This window comes from Pelecanus crispus, chromosome 16, assembly GCF_030463565.1.
Source record: "Pelecanus crispus isolate bPelCri1 chromosome 16, bPelCri1.pri, whole genome shotgun sequence".
NCBI lineage: Eukaryota > Metazoa > Chordata > Aves > Pelecaniformes > Pelecanidae > Pelecanus > Pelecanus crispus.
In genome coordinates this window covers 1,567,839-1,584,151 of record NC_134658.1, presented here as the reverse complement: position 1 = coordinate 1,584,151, position 16,313 = coordinate 1,567,839, and the positions used below count along the sequence as shown (strand labels likewise).

Below are 16,313 nucleotides of genomic sequence, written 5' to 3'. Positions count from 1 at the left end.
GCGGCGCTGCCTCTTTAAATCCCCCCAGCGCCGGCCCTACCGGCGCGCCGGGTTGAAGGCGCTGCGCGATTGGTTACAGCGCCTCCCGCTCATTGGTCTCCGGGAGGAACGGCGCGTCCCGCCTCCCGCGTCTCATAGGCGCCGCCGGCCGCTCGTCCGGAGCGTGAGATTCTGAGTGGGTGAAGCAGTGGTCCCTGGAAACAGTTCCGGGAAACCCCGCGTGTTGCCGGGGTCGCGCCGCCGTCCATGAGGAGAAGGAGGAGCGCGCGCCATTTGCCGTCGCTGCTTGGGCCCGAGCTGCGCCGCGCAGGCCCCGCTCCGGTGAGTCCCCGGGGGGCGCCGGGGGCGCGGGGGGGCCGCCTCGCGCGGGGGGGGCGCGCGCCGCGGGCGCGGGCGGGGGCTCCCGTGTTAGGCCCCCGCGGCGGGGCGGGCGGCCGTGGGCTGCGGGTAGGCCCGGCGCTGGCGGAGGCGGGCTCGGAGCGCTCGGGCCGCGCAGAGGAGCGGGGCGGGGGCGTCGCCGGGTGCCGGCCGCGCCGTGTCCGCCCCGCGGGCCGTGGCGGGGCGGGCCGGCCGCGCGCGGGAGCTGGCGCCGGGGAGCGGCCCGGGGGCGGGCCCTGCGGCCCGGCGGGGGCGGGGGGCGGGGGGGGGGGGGGGGCTCGGCCCGGCGCGGACGCTGCGTGGGGAGGGCGGCGCGGCCGCGGCTGCCCCCGCTCCGCCCGGCCGGGCGGATTAGGCCTGCATGCGGCGCCGAGCCGGGGCGCGCTCCTCTCGCGGGGCCGCTGCCAGCGCTGGTGGCGCTGCGGCCGGGAGCCGGGTCCCTCCCCGCTGCCCTCCCGGCGCTGCGGAGCGGTGACAACCGCCCCGGTTCAGGCGCCCCGGCAGGCAGCGTCCGCGGCGGCTGCCCGCCCCGCGCCGCCTGCGCCCGCGGGGGCCGGAGAAGGCTTTCGGCAGAAAACGCACCGCTGTTGCAGAGCTCGCTGAGATCTTGCGTAGCGTATATCGCGATAGAGCCGGCTGTAGGGAGGGAAAACTGCCCTGCACCTACTCGCAGCTCTCGGGTTCGCGCTTAATACTTTGGTTGAGAGAGTACCACTTGTCAAATGCTCCGAAGGAGAAGTTCTCCAGAATTTTGTCGCGAAGGCATTGATTTTCTTAAACGATTTTTTACCACAGGCCTTTACTAGATCTCCAAAAGTTTTGCTTAAATACATCATTACTGCTGTCGTTTTTAAGATGAGGCTCTGGCTACTGGGTCTTAGCGGCCTTGTTACCTGTCAGTTTTTGAACGTGGCTAATTACATACTCAAGCTGTGCTGGACTACTCTTTTGGAAAAAGTTGGATTCCCTTTCCTTTTCCTTTACTGCTCTGATGGATCCCGCCAGCAGCGATGCGTTTGTGCTGCAAAGGATGTTAATGATCATGAAACTGTTTTGTTTTTTTCTTTTTTTTTTTTCTTTTCCTTTGACATCACACTTTGTATCACTGAATTTTTTTATATGCCTTCTAAAAGTAAGGGGAATCCAAGCAGAATTCTGCATCTTGCAATGTAATTTTTCTTTTATCTATGCAAACTGGTGTTTGCAAACTAGCAGGGTCTACTTGATAATTTTCTATCCCAGAAACTGTATTTCCCATGAGTCCTTAATATTCTTATCTCTCAGTTTTTCTGTCTAGATGTGAACACTGTTGGAATAATATTTGAGCCTCCTGCTAAGACTCAACTTACTAGTTTTGTCAAAAAAAAGCAATATTTCCTGCTTTCTTAGGCAAAGATCTGAAAAATTCTTTGAGGATAAATTCGTCAGAACAAAGCTCATTTTTGTTGAAGTGTTGCTTTGAACTGGAGTGCCACAAATGTTGTTCTGTACAACCCAAACAACCAGATGAGCTATGAATGGCCAATTCCAGTTAGAAACGAGTATGTACAGACTTTATAGTTCAGGGTAGCAAAATGTAGTAGCTGCTGAAGCAGTCAGTGCTATATTTTAATGGCACTGATGTGCACCGTGCTAAGCTGTTGTGGTGAAGTCATCTCCGGATGATACTTGTGTAGACACCGAAGCATAGTTTCTGTACGGGCTGTGCTAGTCTCTTGCTTAGCATCACGATGGAGATTCTCAGATTTTTTCATTCCATGGTGTTTTGGAGTGGGAAAGGCTGCGAACTCTATGCTGAAGGGGTGAGGGTGCTGACTACGCTCTGCCGTAAAGATAGTCTGCCACTGAAATGCTGGCATGGAAGCCTGGCTAATGTATAAAGGTCTTCAGGGTATGATAACTTCAGAACAAGTCTTCTTGTAATTCATGCCAATAAACACCTAGTATATCATAATTAAGCTATTAAAATGTACTTTCTGTGATTGAATAAGCTATGGTACAAAAGAAATGGTTAGAGTGCCTTCATGTAAGAAATAGAGAGAAGTGCCGGTACTGTTTGTGAACAAGTGAGGCTTTCATAAACCCCCAGTTCAGCCTTTTAATGTGAGTTCTTATCTTCCCCTCACTCATGTGTTTCTTACCTTCCTGTTTTGACAAGACCCTTCTTGAAGTGTAAGGCATAACTATAGGGACTACACTTTTTTCCTTGTGGTTCACTAACAAAACAAAACAAAACCAAACAAAAATCCCATTAAACTTCCCCTCAATGCTGTTTTTAATGTGCTATAACCTAAATGCTTGACACAGATAATACATATATTGGATAGAAGGAATAGTAACATAAGCAAGATGAATGACTTTGGTGCAGAGTTTTTAATGTATGAATTAGTTGTGCTTCCTGTGCACCTGAGCTAAGTAAGTTATAGTTCCTCCATGAAATCAAAAGTTACATAGCAGAAGGCTGAAAACAGTATTGATGATGTATAATGACTGTGAAGTTGGTTATGGTAGTTTGAGATATTGTCCCTTTGCCAGAAATTGCCATTCCTGCTCACTTGAGCTGTTACTAAGCATATTTTGAGTTAACTAGACTGTGATTTTATAATTATTCGGATGGAGTTATACTTAGATAGTCTGTGGGTGGCAACCTCTGTTACAGGCATGGTATAAAATACAGGGAATAGTAACATCATGGCTGTTTAACCAGAGATTGTCGGATTGAGGCTGAGGTCCAGTTTCTGTTTTCAAAATGCCATACACTTTCAGGCTCAGGTGTGTGTTAACTTTTTTTTTTTCCTAGGAAAATTACTATTTCAGCCATTTGAGTTATTAAACGTGAAAAAGAAGGTTGTTTCTGGGTAATTTAGAAGCATCTAGTTTTAATGTCCTATTTGTCATATGATTAGGGCTTAAAAAAAGGGACTAGTCTTTGCAAATTACTCTTTTTGAGATGCAGGAATTCTAGGTGAAAGATAGTGGATGGCTAAAAACATGCTTTATATCATGAAGTATTCATTGTCTTCAGAAAAACATTGTTGGCAACAACAGTGTGAAGTTTGAAAGAAGACAATCCTCCCCTTCCCTGTACACACAGTTCGGAGGTGGTGAAGCTAGGTAACCTCTCGGGCACCAGTGGAAATTCTCCTTGCCTGTGTAAAGTTGCCCCTAATGTGTATTTATTACTTCTGCTCATTTGGTAAGCACATTTTTGTGTACACTGTTTTAAATTCATCCATTTCTGCATGTTTTAAAAACAAATACGTATCCCACACATACTAATATACATAATACTTGTAATCCACACTTAAAATCTTTCCAATTCAACTAGTCTCCCTCTTTTCATGAGTTAACGCAGATGAAAAACTCTTGCGTGTGTGCGGGTGCTCTTCTGGGTGGCCTGGCCTGTCATAGGCTGAGTCACATGGATACACGGCGCATGCAAACACAGATATCACTCCTCTTTTTCTTTAATATGCTTTTAATATTTTTTATATGAGAACAAAAATGTTAATAAAATCATAGGGTGTTTTCCTTACTGGTAAAATTCAGTTAAAAATATTTTTCTTGATAGCTACATCTGGCTGATGTTATCTAGAGGGAGAGCTAAAAGATCTTTTTCAGCTGTGACTTTCACCCACGTATCTCTGCTGAATTTGGAGTGCAGATTCTGTATTGTAAGAGATGTAATTTTGCTTGTTGGTGATCGTTCAGAAGGAAAAGTCAGTCTAATCTCAGATCTCAGGCCAAGTTTGCAAAGCCAGCAGGCAATCTATTACTATAGCTGTGAAAAGACATGCTTTTCTTCCGGATGCTGTTGGGACCGGAATATTTTGACAGCTATGTCACTTCAAATTTTTCCAGAGTAAATGTATTTAAGAAAGTCTTTTAAAGTAAGGTTATGTGACAGGAAATAGCTAAAATTTGAACACCCAAACTGAATTTTTCTGGCTGGTGAACGTGCACTGCATTTGTCTTAAGTTCTTTATGAGGATGCTAATTCTTAAGCAAAAATAAACCATGCAGCTAGTGAATTAAAATGCTGAGACTTGATTTACATTGTCTAAAAGTCTACTTAAAAAGCATGTGATCAGCTGTGGTGCCGTGTGGTAATCTGATACTTAGGGGTTAGATATTGCTCCACACACTGGTGTGTGTTTGTGAGGAAGGCAGGTATCTTTTCATGATGGTAGGCTGCAAATCTTGCCTGTCAGAAGTTTGAGTTACTGAATTGCAGATGAGGTGTTTTTACCTGGACACAGAATAGCTGTCAACCTTTTGTTCAGTTATAGGCAACACTGAGAACAGTGCTAAACTTTTGGGTATGTGACACTTGAAAGTTAACCTGGGTTCACAAAAAACAATGTCTGGGAGCATCACCATAAGCCACTGAAGTTTAGAAGATGCTTGTAGTTGTTTCAAATAACTTTTCTGTGTATACGTATTGGCTTAGCCTCACAGTTCTTGGTGGTGGTTTTTTGTGTACAGAGAAGACAATATATGTATGTGTAAGTAACTCATTTTATAAGGCAGTAAAAAGGTGAAAACAAACAAACAAACCCCTCTGTAGATCTTTTTTGTGTATATCATCCTATGCATTTTTGAGAAGAGGGATTTAGAGTGATACTGTACACAAAGCATTTTCAGCTTAACTAAACCCCCTCCGCCCTGCACTGTTTCAAATTTGAGATCTCGCAGAGGCTATCTAGCAAGCAGACATCTAGCTGATTTTTGTTTTCCATGATTTTTATAACCTATAGAAACTTCATGTTCAGTTAGTGTTTTGAGAATTCAGTTAATACTTGTAATGATAGGTAAGCATTATTGTAGTCTTCAGGTAGCATTTTTTTCTTCTGTAATTAGGCTATAGTTATGGTTGCTTTTAAGTAAACTGAATTGGTTAGAAAGCAATTTCTTTTTGTCAAGTAGCAGAATGTGTGTGTATATATATGTGCTATGTAGCTATGAAAACCTTCCTTTCTTTTCCTCGCTAACTGCATAAAGAAGTGGCATCTGACAGAAACAATGTGAGGCTGTATTACATCGCTCTAAAACTGCCCTTCAGGTCAAGACAGCTTAGTAAAATCACTACTTTTCCGTCTGAAGAATTTTTTTTTTTTTTTCCCTTGCTCAAGCTTGCAAAATCTTCATAGGATATCTTCCAGAAAGTTCATGAGCTGTAGGCTAGAAGGGGTGGGTACACAAGTGACTGTTAGAGGTGTGGTTATGTTTGGAGACTTGTTTTGCAGCATAGTAAATAGCTTGAGGCTTCAGCGTTTTTAAAAAAAAAAAAAACAAAAACCAAACTGTTCTTGAATCATCTTCATACCTGTATTCCAGTACTTAATTGCATTGCTCTGACCATGCTGCATATGTCTATCTGGTTATCATTTCACTGCTGATCATCAACTTCTTCCCTATCTTTTAAAGCCCAAGGCTCATTTAATTTCTGAACTTAACAGCTGATCATCCTGATGTTCTCTGCTGGGTAGTTGAATTGTCTTTTGTCAGCCTTTTTATTTGAGAGTACTAAATATCAGCTGGCTGGCTAATTGAGAAATTGAAACTATTTTTAATGAATTGGGCAAAGCCCACTGGAATTGTCTGAGAAGATAGTTGTGCATTTTTCAGTGCACATACTTGGAATCAGTTTGTTAATTCTGAAAGCAAGTATTTTTATTGAGAACTGAAGATGCTGCAGTCATGGCTTCCTTTTAAACCAATAAGTTACATATTATAAAAAAAGTAGCTGTCATTTGTAGAGCTCCTACTTGAGTAAAACTGAAAGCATGGAAACAGTTCAGTTGCAGCTTCAAATTATAATGTGCATTAGAGTGCGATTTTTCTATCCTTACTGAGTTCTGACAGTGTTGTGAGAAAGCGTTTGGCTAGTCTTGTGCAGCACGTTGGGTTTGAAGGAAGACATGGCAACAAGCCAAGAAAGTGAAAATTAGCAAACGAGTATTGACATTTTTATACATTAAGCTACCCTGCAGGGTTATGTGTTCACTAAATTTTAAACGATTGTTTTAAAAGTAGAAGAATGGGAAATGAAAATAGCACTAGCTCTTCTGATTCTTCGTTGAAGGATGTTGTTATCGTATCCCAGTACATTCTAGCTGCTATGGTAACCAGTTAACTTACTGACAATCAGCAGATAAAGTTTAGACATCGTTATGTACATGAAGTACCTTTTTTAAAAAATTATGTAAATTCTTCCATGTACATTTTCCACAGTATTAAGGGTTGTACTTTCTTTTGAAACTTAGATCAGCTGCATCCAAAAAGTATTAAATAAAACTTTGATACAGGTCATTTGCAGCATGTATACAAATTAGTTTAGATAAATCATGCATTGTCCTACAAACTAGTTATTTCTGGCTTATTGTAATATAGCTCCTGAATTTTTTCCAGCAGCATAATAAAATGGCTAATCAGGTGAATGGTAATGCGGTACAGTTAAAAGAAGAGGAAGAACCAATGGATACTTCCAGTGTAACTCACACAGAACACTACAAGACACTGATAGAGGCAGGCCTCCCACAGAAGGTGGCAGAGAGACTTGATGAAATATTTCAGACAGGTATAATATGCATTTCTTGTTTCTGACTGGTTATGAAAGTGAGGGCATACCATTTTCAAATTTTTATAGATTAAGGTTTAAAAATTCATTGTTTTTGATCTGTGTAGCTCTGAATGTTTTGCTACTTTGACTTCCCTAAAGGCAAATTGGGTTTGACATTGACTAATTACTTGACACATCCTTAGTGTTGTATGTGATCTCGTAGTTGCTTTAGGGCACAGAGCACTAGTTTCTTAGACGTTGTCAAATAAAGATGTATGTTTGAGCATACTAAACTGTACATTTTTTTTTTTCTTCAATCCGAATCATCATTTTGCTTTTACTTTTCTACTGTCAACTCCTCACAGTGGTTCTTAAACACTCAAAGGCTGGATAGGTGACTTAGTGAGGGAAGCAACTAGCTTGTCTTGCCTGGGACTACATTTGAATTGAGTCTGCCTGTGGATTTTTTGTTCTCTCTAGTTCTGAGTGGACAGTTTAATCCATGTTGGTTATTACACTGAAATGTTCAGTTTGACACTAACTGCTTTTCAACAAAGTTGAGGACTAAGCTATCTAGCAAACCGAGTAATACCTTGCTGGTAGCAAGTGCTCTCTGCAACTTCTAGAGAGGTTTCTTTATATACACAGGTTTTTCTATTTTGTTTTTGTAACCCCCTTATTATTTTGTCCTATAGACAGAGGCTTCCTTTTCCTCTTTAGAGTGTGTTCTGTGAACAGATTTACAAGAAGCAGTAGAAATGCTCTATGCGCAGATCTTGAATGCCTTGGTGGCAAGATGACAGTTTTTGTTGAAAAGAGTCAAAATTCCACTGATCAAGTGAAGGCAGTTCAAAACCAATACCTTACCAATCTTCAGTATGATACTCTAGCTCACATGGATGATGTCTTTTGGAAGTCATTCACAGTGAGCTTTCATCAAGCCTTTACCAGCTCTTATTGGCTTTAGACATGCACTTTCTAACTGTGGGTCACGATGATGTGCACTTGATGGTTTGAGAGAAGGTGTAAATGCCTGGGCAGAGGAACTTGTGGGGCTCTATCACGTGTTGCAGTTAGGTTGTGTTGTGAGGAGTTCTCAAGGGATCTAAAAGCTTTTCAGCCCAGAACCTGACTACCTAGTGTAATTCCACTGCATGAGTAATCTGAAAACATTTATTCACACTTCCTTAATGCCACTGAAGATGTTCACATTGTGCAGGGGTTTGTCAGTGAAGCAAACTACTTTTGACACCTGAGCTAAATTTGGGGTTGAACTTTGGGATTTTTAATCTGCTGAGGTCTTCTATAAAAGATACAGGTGCCTTCCAATATGCAGGATCACTTCTGAAATGTAGTCCTTGGGCTTGGCACTACTGTGCATTTTTGAAATCAAGTAGCAGTTAAATAATCTGTGTATTTTGGAGATCAAGCTGTTGCAAAGCGTGTGGAGTTCTTGGTATCTGTCCTAAATTTCGCTGTGTAGTTTTAAAAAGTGCAAATCTTAATTTGTACTTCTCATGCTCCACAGCTTATGCAAGTGCATTACAAAAGGAAAGAAATAACCTATAAAGATCCTTAAACAGAAAAAGTGCTTCAGAACTGGTCCAATGTTTCTTGGGGGAGTCTGTACCTGTAAAATTAACATTAGGCTTTTCGGGTACATAGCAGGGCTTGAAATGATACCTTTTTGAATTCTGGCTCTTGAACTGCATAGAGCAACAAAATGAGTAAAAAAGAAAAAAAATATTTTAGACATACAGGAAGTCCACCGATTTTTGCTTTTTGAAGTTGGAGGAAAGAGTGAACAAACCATTCTACTTCCTAATATTTTGTGGGTAGAACTTCATAAGTATTTGATCATCAGTTAGGTAGCTCCTTTTTCATGTACAATAGGATACCTGTAATGTTCACATGTCAGCTTACTCTAGAACAGCTCCATTCAAGAGAAGAAAGTGTGAAACTTAAAATGAAAGGCAAACAAACAAAATCCAAATTATTAGAAGTGAGCCAGAGTTCACAGTTTCAAATCCTGGTGTGTAATACTGCTTTTATGCAGCAGATTGGATTCCTCAGTGTTAGAAAACTGTTACACATGGGGTATAATCTCGCACGTCAGTTAGTGCTTAGGTATATACATTTTAATTTAACTTTTTTCATTGTTGTACTCATGTTCTTTCATATACTTGTGTAATTATATTAAATGTATAACTCTGTTGCTATGGAACATAACTTTTTGACTTTAAAAGCAAACTGCATAGTTCTTAGTTTGTATGAAATTCAATAGAAATCTGTAACTTCTTTATCTTTAACTTTTAGGGTTGGTAGCTTATGTCGATCTTGATGAAAGAGCAATTGATGCTCTTAGGGAATTTAATGAAGAAGGAGCCCTCTCTGTATTACAGCAGTTTAAAGAAAGTGACCTGTCGCATGTACAGGTAAGGTGAGAGCTCCAGGAGTGTGAGCACATAAGTATAAATAGTGTTCTGGCACTATTGGCAGGAGAGTTGTAACTTAGAAATTCATTGATGTTGCTGTATTCTAACATTTCAAACCCAAATCACAAGCCTGTTGAAAACTGCCTTAAATGTGTAGGTATTCAAGTGCAAAGCAAAAGCTCCCAGATAATAAAAATGAGCGTGCTATTGAGAAAATAAGGTAAAAATACTCCCTGGAATCTGATGATTTTTTCAGTCCAACAAGTTTGTGCAATTAACTGTAACATTTTTCTAAAGGATTCTCTTGACATTTTGTTTATTGCATTGGCTTGATATACTGACATCACGATATGGAGTGTAAGATTCGGTGGATTCCCAGGACTTTTCATACGCACAATTCAATTATTTTGTAAATTGTATCTACAGAACAAAAGTGCATTTTTATGTGGAGTTATGAAGACCTACAGGCAAAGAGAGAAACAAGGCAGCAAAGTACAGGAATCAACGAAGGGACCAGATGAAGCAAAGATTAAGGTAACATTTAGAAAATACTGATTATCCTGTACTACCTGATATATTACCTGTATGCAGACTGAAGTAATTTTGGATGTACTTAAAAAGCATCAATACTACTTGGATAAGTATATTAACACTTGTCTTTAAAGAAATGTATGCGTGATAGAGATTCGAAAGAGAGAGTGCTTGTTTGAAATGCAGATCTTCCTGATTACACAATTCCCAAAACGCATGAACTTCATGTATTTAAGAATTGTCTTGCTTGTCCTTTGATATTAAAGCTTTTATGCACTCATAAAATTACTTTGAGACTGATTGGACACTTCAAAAAGGTATTAGTATATTAAGAAACTCTTTCTGTTCTGCAAAAACCTAAGTACAGAGTGAGTGAAAAGAATTGCCTGGTCTTCTGGAGTTCTTGGGGTACTACATATAAAATGGAAAATAAGGGAAAAGTTCTTTCCAGTGACCTTGTAGTATAGAACAAATGTTGCTGTTTGTGGTGGTGATTTTTTTTAAACCCCCAAAATAACAGGGGTTTTTTTGTATGTTCTGTGTGTCCATGTATATACCCTGTTATCAGATGTGGCAAGGAGCAGATAAGGAAATGCTTATCTTGGGACACTTTTTTATTCTTTATATATTAACCCACTGTCCTCCCCCCCATAACTAATGTGACAATTTTTTCTCAGGCTTTGCTAGAGAGGACTGGTTACACTTTGGATGTAACTACAGGACAGAGGAAATATGGGGGCCCTCCTCCAGATACTGTATATTCTGGTGTTCAGCCTGGTATTGGAACAGAGGTTAGTATATACAGACTAATCTGTTATTTTGTATGTTTGTGCAAACTGATAAATAAGAAATTCTTGAAAATAAACTATATTACAAGTGAAAGTTGAAAGTATTGTAGAGGAAAGCATTCTTCTATGTTTGTGTGTCTTAATCAGCCTTTCTTACTCCTCAGTATTCTGCAAATGACAGGATAATAGGTTGAGGGGAGAAAAGCAGGTGGAAAATACTAGGAAAGGCTATGTAAAATTTCTTAAAATGTAAAATAGATCATTACATTGTCAGACTTCGTGGTCCACCCTAAAGCTTACGGTCCATTGCTTAGAGTGATCAATGTAGGTATTAGCTGTATAGATATGTAAAAGCATGACTCAAGGGTATTTGATTACAACATAAATGGAATTTAAGCAACAGTAGCAAGGTTTATTTTGTGCAATGTGCTGAAAGTGAAAAAGACTTGGGTATTGTATAAAGATACTCACGAAGTTTTGAAGAGGACAACTGAGATTAGTAATTGTTAAGGAATTGTTTATTTGCTTTTGTTTCAATCTATATGAAAACATCCTTGATGCTTGCATGGACTGATAGCGAAACTACCACACTGAAAGAGTCCATGTAGCTTGTTTCCTTTTGTAAATTCTTGCATTTCTGCATTCAGAAGGGTGGCTTAGAAGTTGTTTACCAACCTGGTGGTGTTGCCAGGGTGATTATGTGATGGTATAAAGTGTTATTTAATTGCACCATGCCTCATTGACATTAGGAACCATTTCTTTACAGAGAGGGTGGTTGAACACTGGAACAGGCTTGCTAGAGAGGTGGTTGATGCCCCAAGCCTGTCAGTGTTTAAGAAACATTTGGACAATGCCTTTAATAATACAGTTTAACTTTTGGTTAGCCCTCTAGTGGGCAGTTGGGCTAGATGATCATTGTATGTCCCTTCCAACCGAACTAGTCTGTTCTATTCATGACTGAAAATACTCGACTGATCTTAAGTATTTTGTCCTGTCGGTGATGGTTAGCCTCTTTAGGAAGTCACAGGAAAGCCATAAAGTTGGCTGTGCTTCAATACTATTAAGAGTATGTTTTTATACTTACAAGTTTCCTGCAGCTTGGTAGAACAGGTAACTTGTGGAAACTCCCTTAAGATAACATAAATGCTTCTCCCGTGAATCAGCCTTAAAGGCGGTAGCAAAACCCACCCAAGTAGTTATAGAAACCATAGCTTTACCAAATTAACATATTGCTGGCATTTTGTAGGATTTAAAGACTGATTACTGCTTTAGACATGCTACTTGGTGTGACTGGCTGAGATGCTGAACACCTTCCTGAAACTGGTGTATGATTTATTAAATTTAGTCTTTACCTCTTGCTGTTGAGCTCTGAGGCACAGTAATAACAACTTAAACATTATCTTATGGTTTGGTAGACTAGGCAGAGCATGTTTGAACACAAGTGGCTGGAGATTATTGTGGAACTTTTTTTTCCCAGAATGAGGTGGGTGTTCTTTGGTTTTGGTTTTTTTAGAATAAAATTTTCTTAAGCTTTTGAGAACCACTTCTCTGTTGTCCTCAACAGTTCTGGTTACATGGAGTGTAAATGCCTCTCTTCTAATACTGTGGGTAAAAATATGAAAAAACACAAGATGTATCCCTTTAGATTGCGGCAGTGAATCTTTTGTGTTTGAAACTTACTTAAATAATACTGAAACTCTTGTAGCTTGTGCCAGCTCAGATACTTTGATGCCAGAGCTGTCACTGGTGTAATGCAAACTTCTGTTTTTTAAGGATACCTAAGAACTGTTACTGATTTCAAGAAGGTACACACTAGGTAGACTTCTCCCCCAAGACGTATCAGATCTTTCTACTGTAAATATTTGTACACCAGCTAATTTGTGTTTTTAAAACATAAAGTGGAATTCATTACGTGTTAACTGTAGCTTGAACTCTCTTTCAGTATGTACTTGAACATTGTGCTGTAAAGCTAAAGTATTGATAAATAATCTTACGGATGCTCAGTGTGTTGAACATTCACAGATTGTCACAGTGAACGTTTTGCTGAAAGGGTTATGTGGGTGAAGCTGTCCAGTGTATTTCTTCAAGTGGTCTTCTCTAAGAGCACCTGGACCTTTTTGGAATGTGATTCTGTAATAAAGACAAAGTACTTATAGCTGTGTGGAAGCTTGGAGGAGAAAATAATTGCAATTGGATTTGATAGTAAACTTGAGTATTCGTTTTTTTTAATGACTTGCTGCTCCAATGTAAAGCAGTTTTCTTATAGTGAGGTCACACAATGTTGATACTTGGAGACATTTATGGGTGTGTTTACTGGATGAGAATGGGAGCAATTATTTGGGTGTTTCTTTGTCTCCCTACACTAGCTTTGTCATTTGCATCTGCAAATATTGGTAACTGCTCATCCTGAAGGGGCTTGTACAGTGCTCCTTTCTTTTGCTTAAAATTTCTAAGATCTTTTTTTCTTTTGCTTTTTCTTAACTCCTGTTACACCAGCTGTTTTTCTTAAAGATGACCTGAAGGGTTTTAAAGATTGACACACCACCCCCCACCCCCCAAAGGACAAAATCTGGTCAGTAAGCACATCGGGAAGTTCAAGGCCACGATTGAACCTGTGCATCTTGCTAGCAAGCTATGAGCAAACTTCGGTTTGGTTACGAAAATGCTTGAGCTGTGTATTTCCTTGCTCACCTATTCTGCAAGGTTTTGGTTCCTAGCAGGTTTTTTTGTAGTTTATTCTAAACACTTTGAATACTTTCAATCACACTGTTGTGACTAGTCTTTGCTACAGGAGTTCTTTTGGAGATTCTTCTATAAACCACCAGATCAGTTTTAAGAAAATGGTCAGCTTCTTGAACGTCTTTCAGTTTATAGATTATTTTTTCATCCTTTGAGATGCTGAAGCTTTTGTGTATGCCATCAAGAAGATGCTTAGAAGCGTCACAGTAAGGATGATTTCTGAAGGGTATATTCATATTCTGTGAAGAAAAATAAATTCCTTGGTGGAAGGAAATAATTAGAATGGGTCCTTCAACTGAAAGATAGTAACTGACAATTTGCATAGCGTATCAAGCTCTGCTTAGGTATGCTTGCTCTATGCTAATTGTAGCTTATCATTTTACTAAAGTGTATATGCAAGCAATGCTGAAAAGAATTTTTTTGGTATTCTTAAATTCCATTTTTCTACACAAAACTACTTTAAGTTGTCTTATTGTGGTTTAAAATAAACCAGTTATTTCGCAACACTGCAGGACACAGAGACTAGTAACTTCTACATAGCAATTTCAGTAACTTTTGAAGTTAAGTGCAGATAAGGAAAGGAAAGGAAATGTTACAAATATTTCATTAAATTCAGTCACAGCAAGAAGGAGTTTAAGTGTATAAGGAACAAAAGGAATTTTAGCCGTAAGTCCACTACTAGTCAGGGATGATGAAGCTTTCATGCAAACAAGACAAGTATTCAGTGTTTCAGTTGGATAATGCTGGATGATAAATCCAACATCAGATCTGTAGTGTCTGCCTTTGTGGGCAATACCTCATGCGGTTGAGCTGTATTTGGTAATCAGGTTAAAATATATATTTTTCACTCCTGATCTTCAGTCTATTGACTGAGGAGCTTTTTAGCGGTTAAATTCAGGAAGACTGAAGGATCATTATATATAATTTTTTTTTCTTCTTTAGAGGAGGGTAAAAATACCTGACATTCATATGGCCTGTCCAGACTAATGTTACACCAGAAATTAAGTAGGTGACTGATGTGGTACTTGATTTCCATCCTTCACCTTTTGGTGTAAATAATACCATTTAAGACATGATTTGAAGAATGGGGGGCTTTGCTGGTAACTGTAAAATACCAGCCCTTTATCCCACTATAATAGGGAGAGGGGGAAAGTGTTTTTCAAAATTAGTACAGTGCAGCTAGCATGAAGAGAGTAATTGACTTAAGTCTGTACTGATTGCTGGATTGGTTTCAGTTTTATTGAGGGGTCTCCAGATAAAGTAAGTCCTACTTTTAATAGGAGTAAGTAAGTTCTGAGACACTTCTGTTTCAGTGTTTTTCAGTGATGTGAAATAAAAACTTGAAAATTCTGTAAATAGATTATTTGCCCATAATGTGCTAAGGTGATGTGCAAGGTCAGATATCTATATAACAGCTTAGACTGTATAAAATGGAGGAATTGCTACATGTCCTTTTTAGAGCTGACATTTATTGGCTAAGTATATGATAAACGTCTTTGAATGTCGTTATCAAAAATCCAAAATTACTTTTAGCTGTGTGAATGGTAAGTTGGTATTGCATCTGCTCCTCTGTGGGTGCATGGTCAGAATTTGTCACAAAAAGTCAGAGAAGGGTTGTGAGGCTAACTTGCAATCTGGAGAATGTTATGTTGTTGGAGATGTTGGGGCAATTTAAACTGCTTTTGTCCATAATAAATTGAATGGGAAGAATCAGATGCTGTAACCACTCTAACTTAAGAAGCGATGGTATAATAAACTCAGCAGGAGTTGAACTACACAAAGCTTGTGCTGGGTTTAGTACACAAATGGAATGTTGCTTTTGTACTGGAAGAGCTGTGGGGTTTCAAAGGTTTTTGCACTGTGCCAGAATATTTTTCCACTTCCATATTTTATTTTTTTTAATGAAGATTGTAGATTTGGATGAGACGAAGCAGTCATGCGGCCTACATTAATTAACACTTAAATCTGGCATTTAGGAAAGATTGACTGCAAAGCACATGAAGAGCACTATTAAAACGAGAGGGGTTTTGAAGAAGCTCTTGCAATGCTGCAGTACACTTCTGTTAGCTTGTGATGACAACAGAAGAGGCTCAGTTGTTGAAATAACTGAAGGACGCATCATCTGGAGTGCAGAAGTGGATTGCAGCCCTCAATAATGCTCTGTAAAGTTGTTCAGGAAACTGAATTTTTTCCTAGTTAAGATTTTCATAATTAATAGTCTAGAACAGTAATAAGGATGACTTAAAATGGAGTTCTTTGTACAGGTCATTTAGGAAGCAAAACTGGAAAAAGTAAGCCTAATGGTCAGTGATCCCAGCAAAGGCCCAGAATTGATGCAGTTGCATCGTACTTATACAAGATCTCTTATGTTGCTTCACTGATAATACCAATTTCCACAGTTTTTCCACAGTACCCTTGTGGAACTGTAAAATGAAACGAGACATCTGATATTTACATTCTTTGGTATTTCAGGAGCTTTATTCAAGCTTATTGACAAAAAAAAAAAAAACGTTATTGCAGATGTTTCTTCTGACCCTTGCAAGTTGTTCACCTGGTGGTTGTCATGCCTAGTATTGATCTTGTAGTTCATTAATATATTGTTTACAGGCTCAAAGCAAACTCACTTAGATGTGAATTAATCCCACAGAGTTATCTAGTGCTTCCATTATAAATGGAAGTTACTCTAGAATATAGGTCAGATATGAATGTATTTAAATGAAATCCTTAATTCTGTTTCTCATACTAGCTCCTAGAGTGTATTACCTGAACTGAACTGTGGTAGCAGTCTTGTGGAATTGTTGGTGTTCTAAAGTTTGTAGAGAGTGAGCCAAAGAGACTGGAAAGAAAGGAGGAAACAGAAGCTTTCAGGATGGTAAATCC

At 39.6% G+C, this 16,313-nt stretch overlaps 1 protein-coding gene across 2 annotated transcripts in view; it reads left to right on the top strand.

Annotated features, from left to right (window-relative positions):
* Nucleotides 1-233: 233 nt before the first annotated feature.
* The window catches only part of HNRNPR (heterogeneous nuclear ribonucleoprotein R), a 40,406-nt gene continuing 24,326 nt past the window's right edge, over nucleotides 234-16,313 (top strand). The window contains exons 1-5 of one of the 2 annotated variants that reach the window (XM_075722089.1): nucleotides 234-321; nucleotides 6,793-6,958; nucleotides 9,257-9,375; nucleotides 9,802-9,909; nucleotides 10,584-10,697. In XM_075722089.1, the coding sequence (XP_075578204.1) occupies nucleotides 247-321; nucleotides 6,793-6,958; nucleotides 9,257-9,375; nucleotides 9,802-9,909; nucleotides 10,584-10,697 (582 nt within the window). In that variant the 5' untranslated portion in view covers nucleotides 234-246. Of the gene's footprint in view, nucleotides 322-6,789; nucleotides 6,959-9,256; nucleotides 9,376-9,801; nucleotides 9,910-10,583; nucleotides 10,698-16,313 lie in introns of both variants that reach the window. The other variant, XM_075722088.1, reaches the window with a different exon arrangement.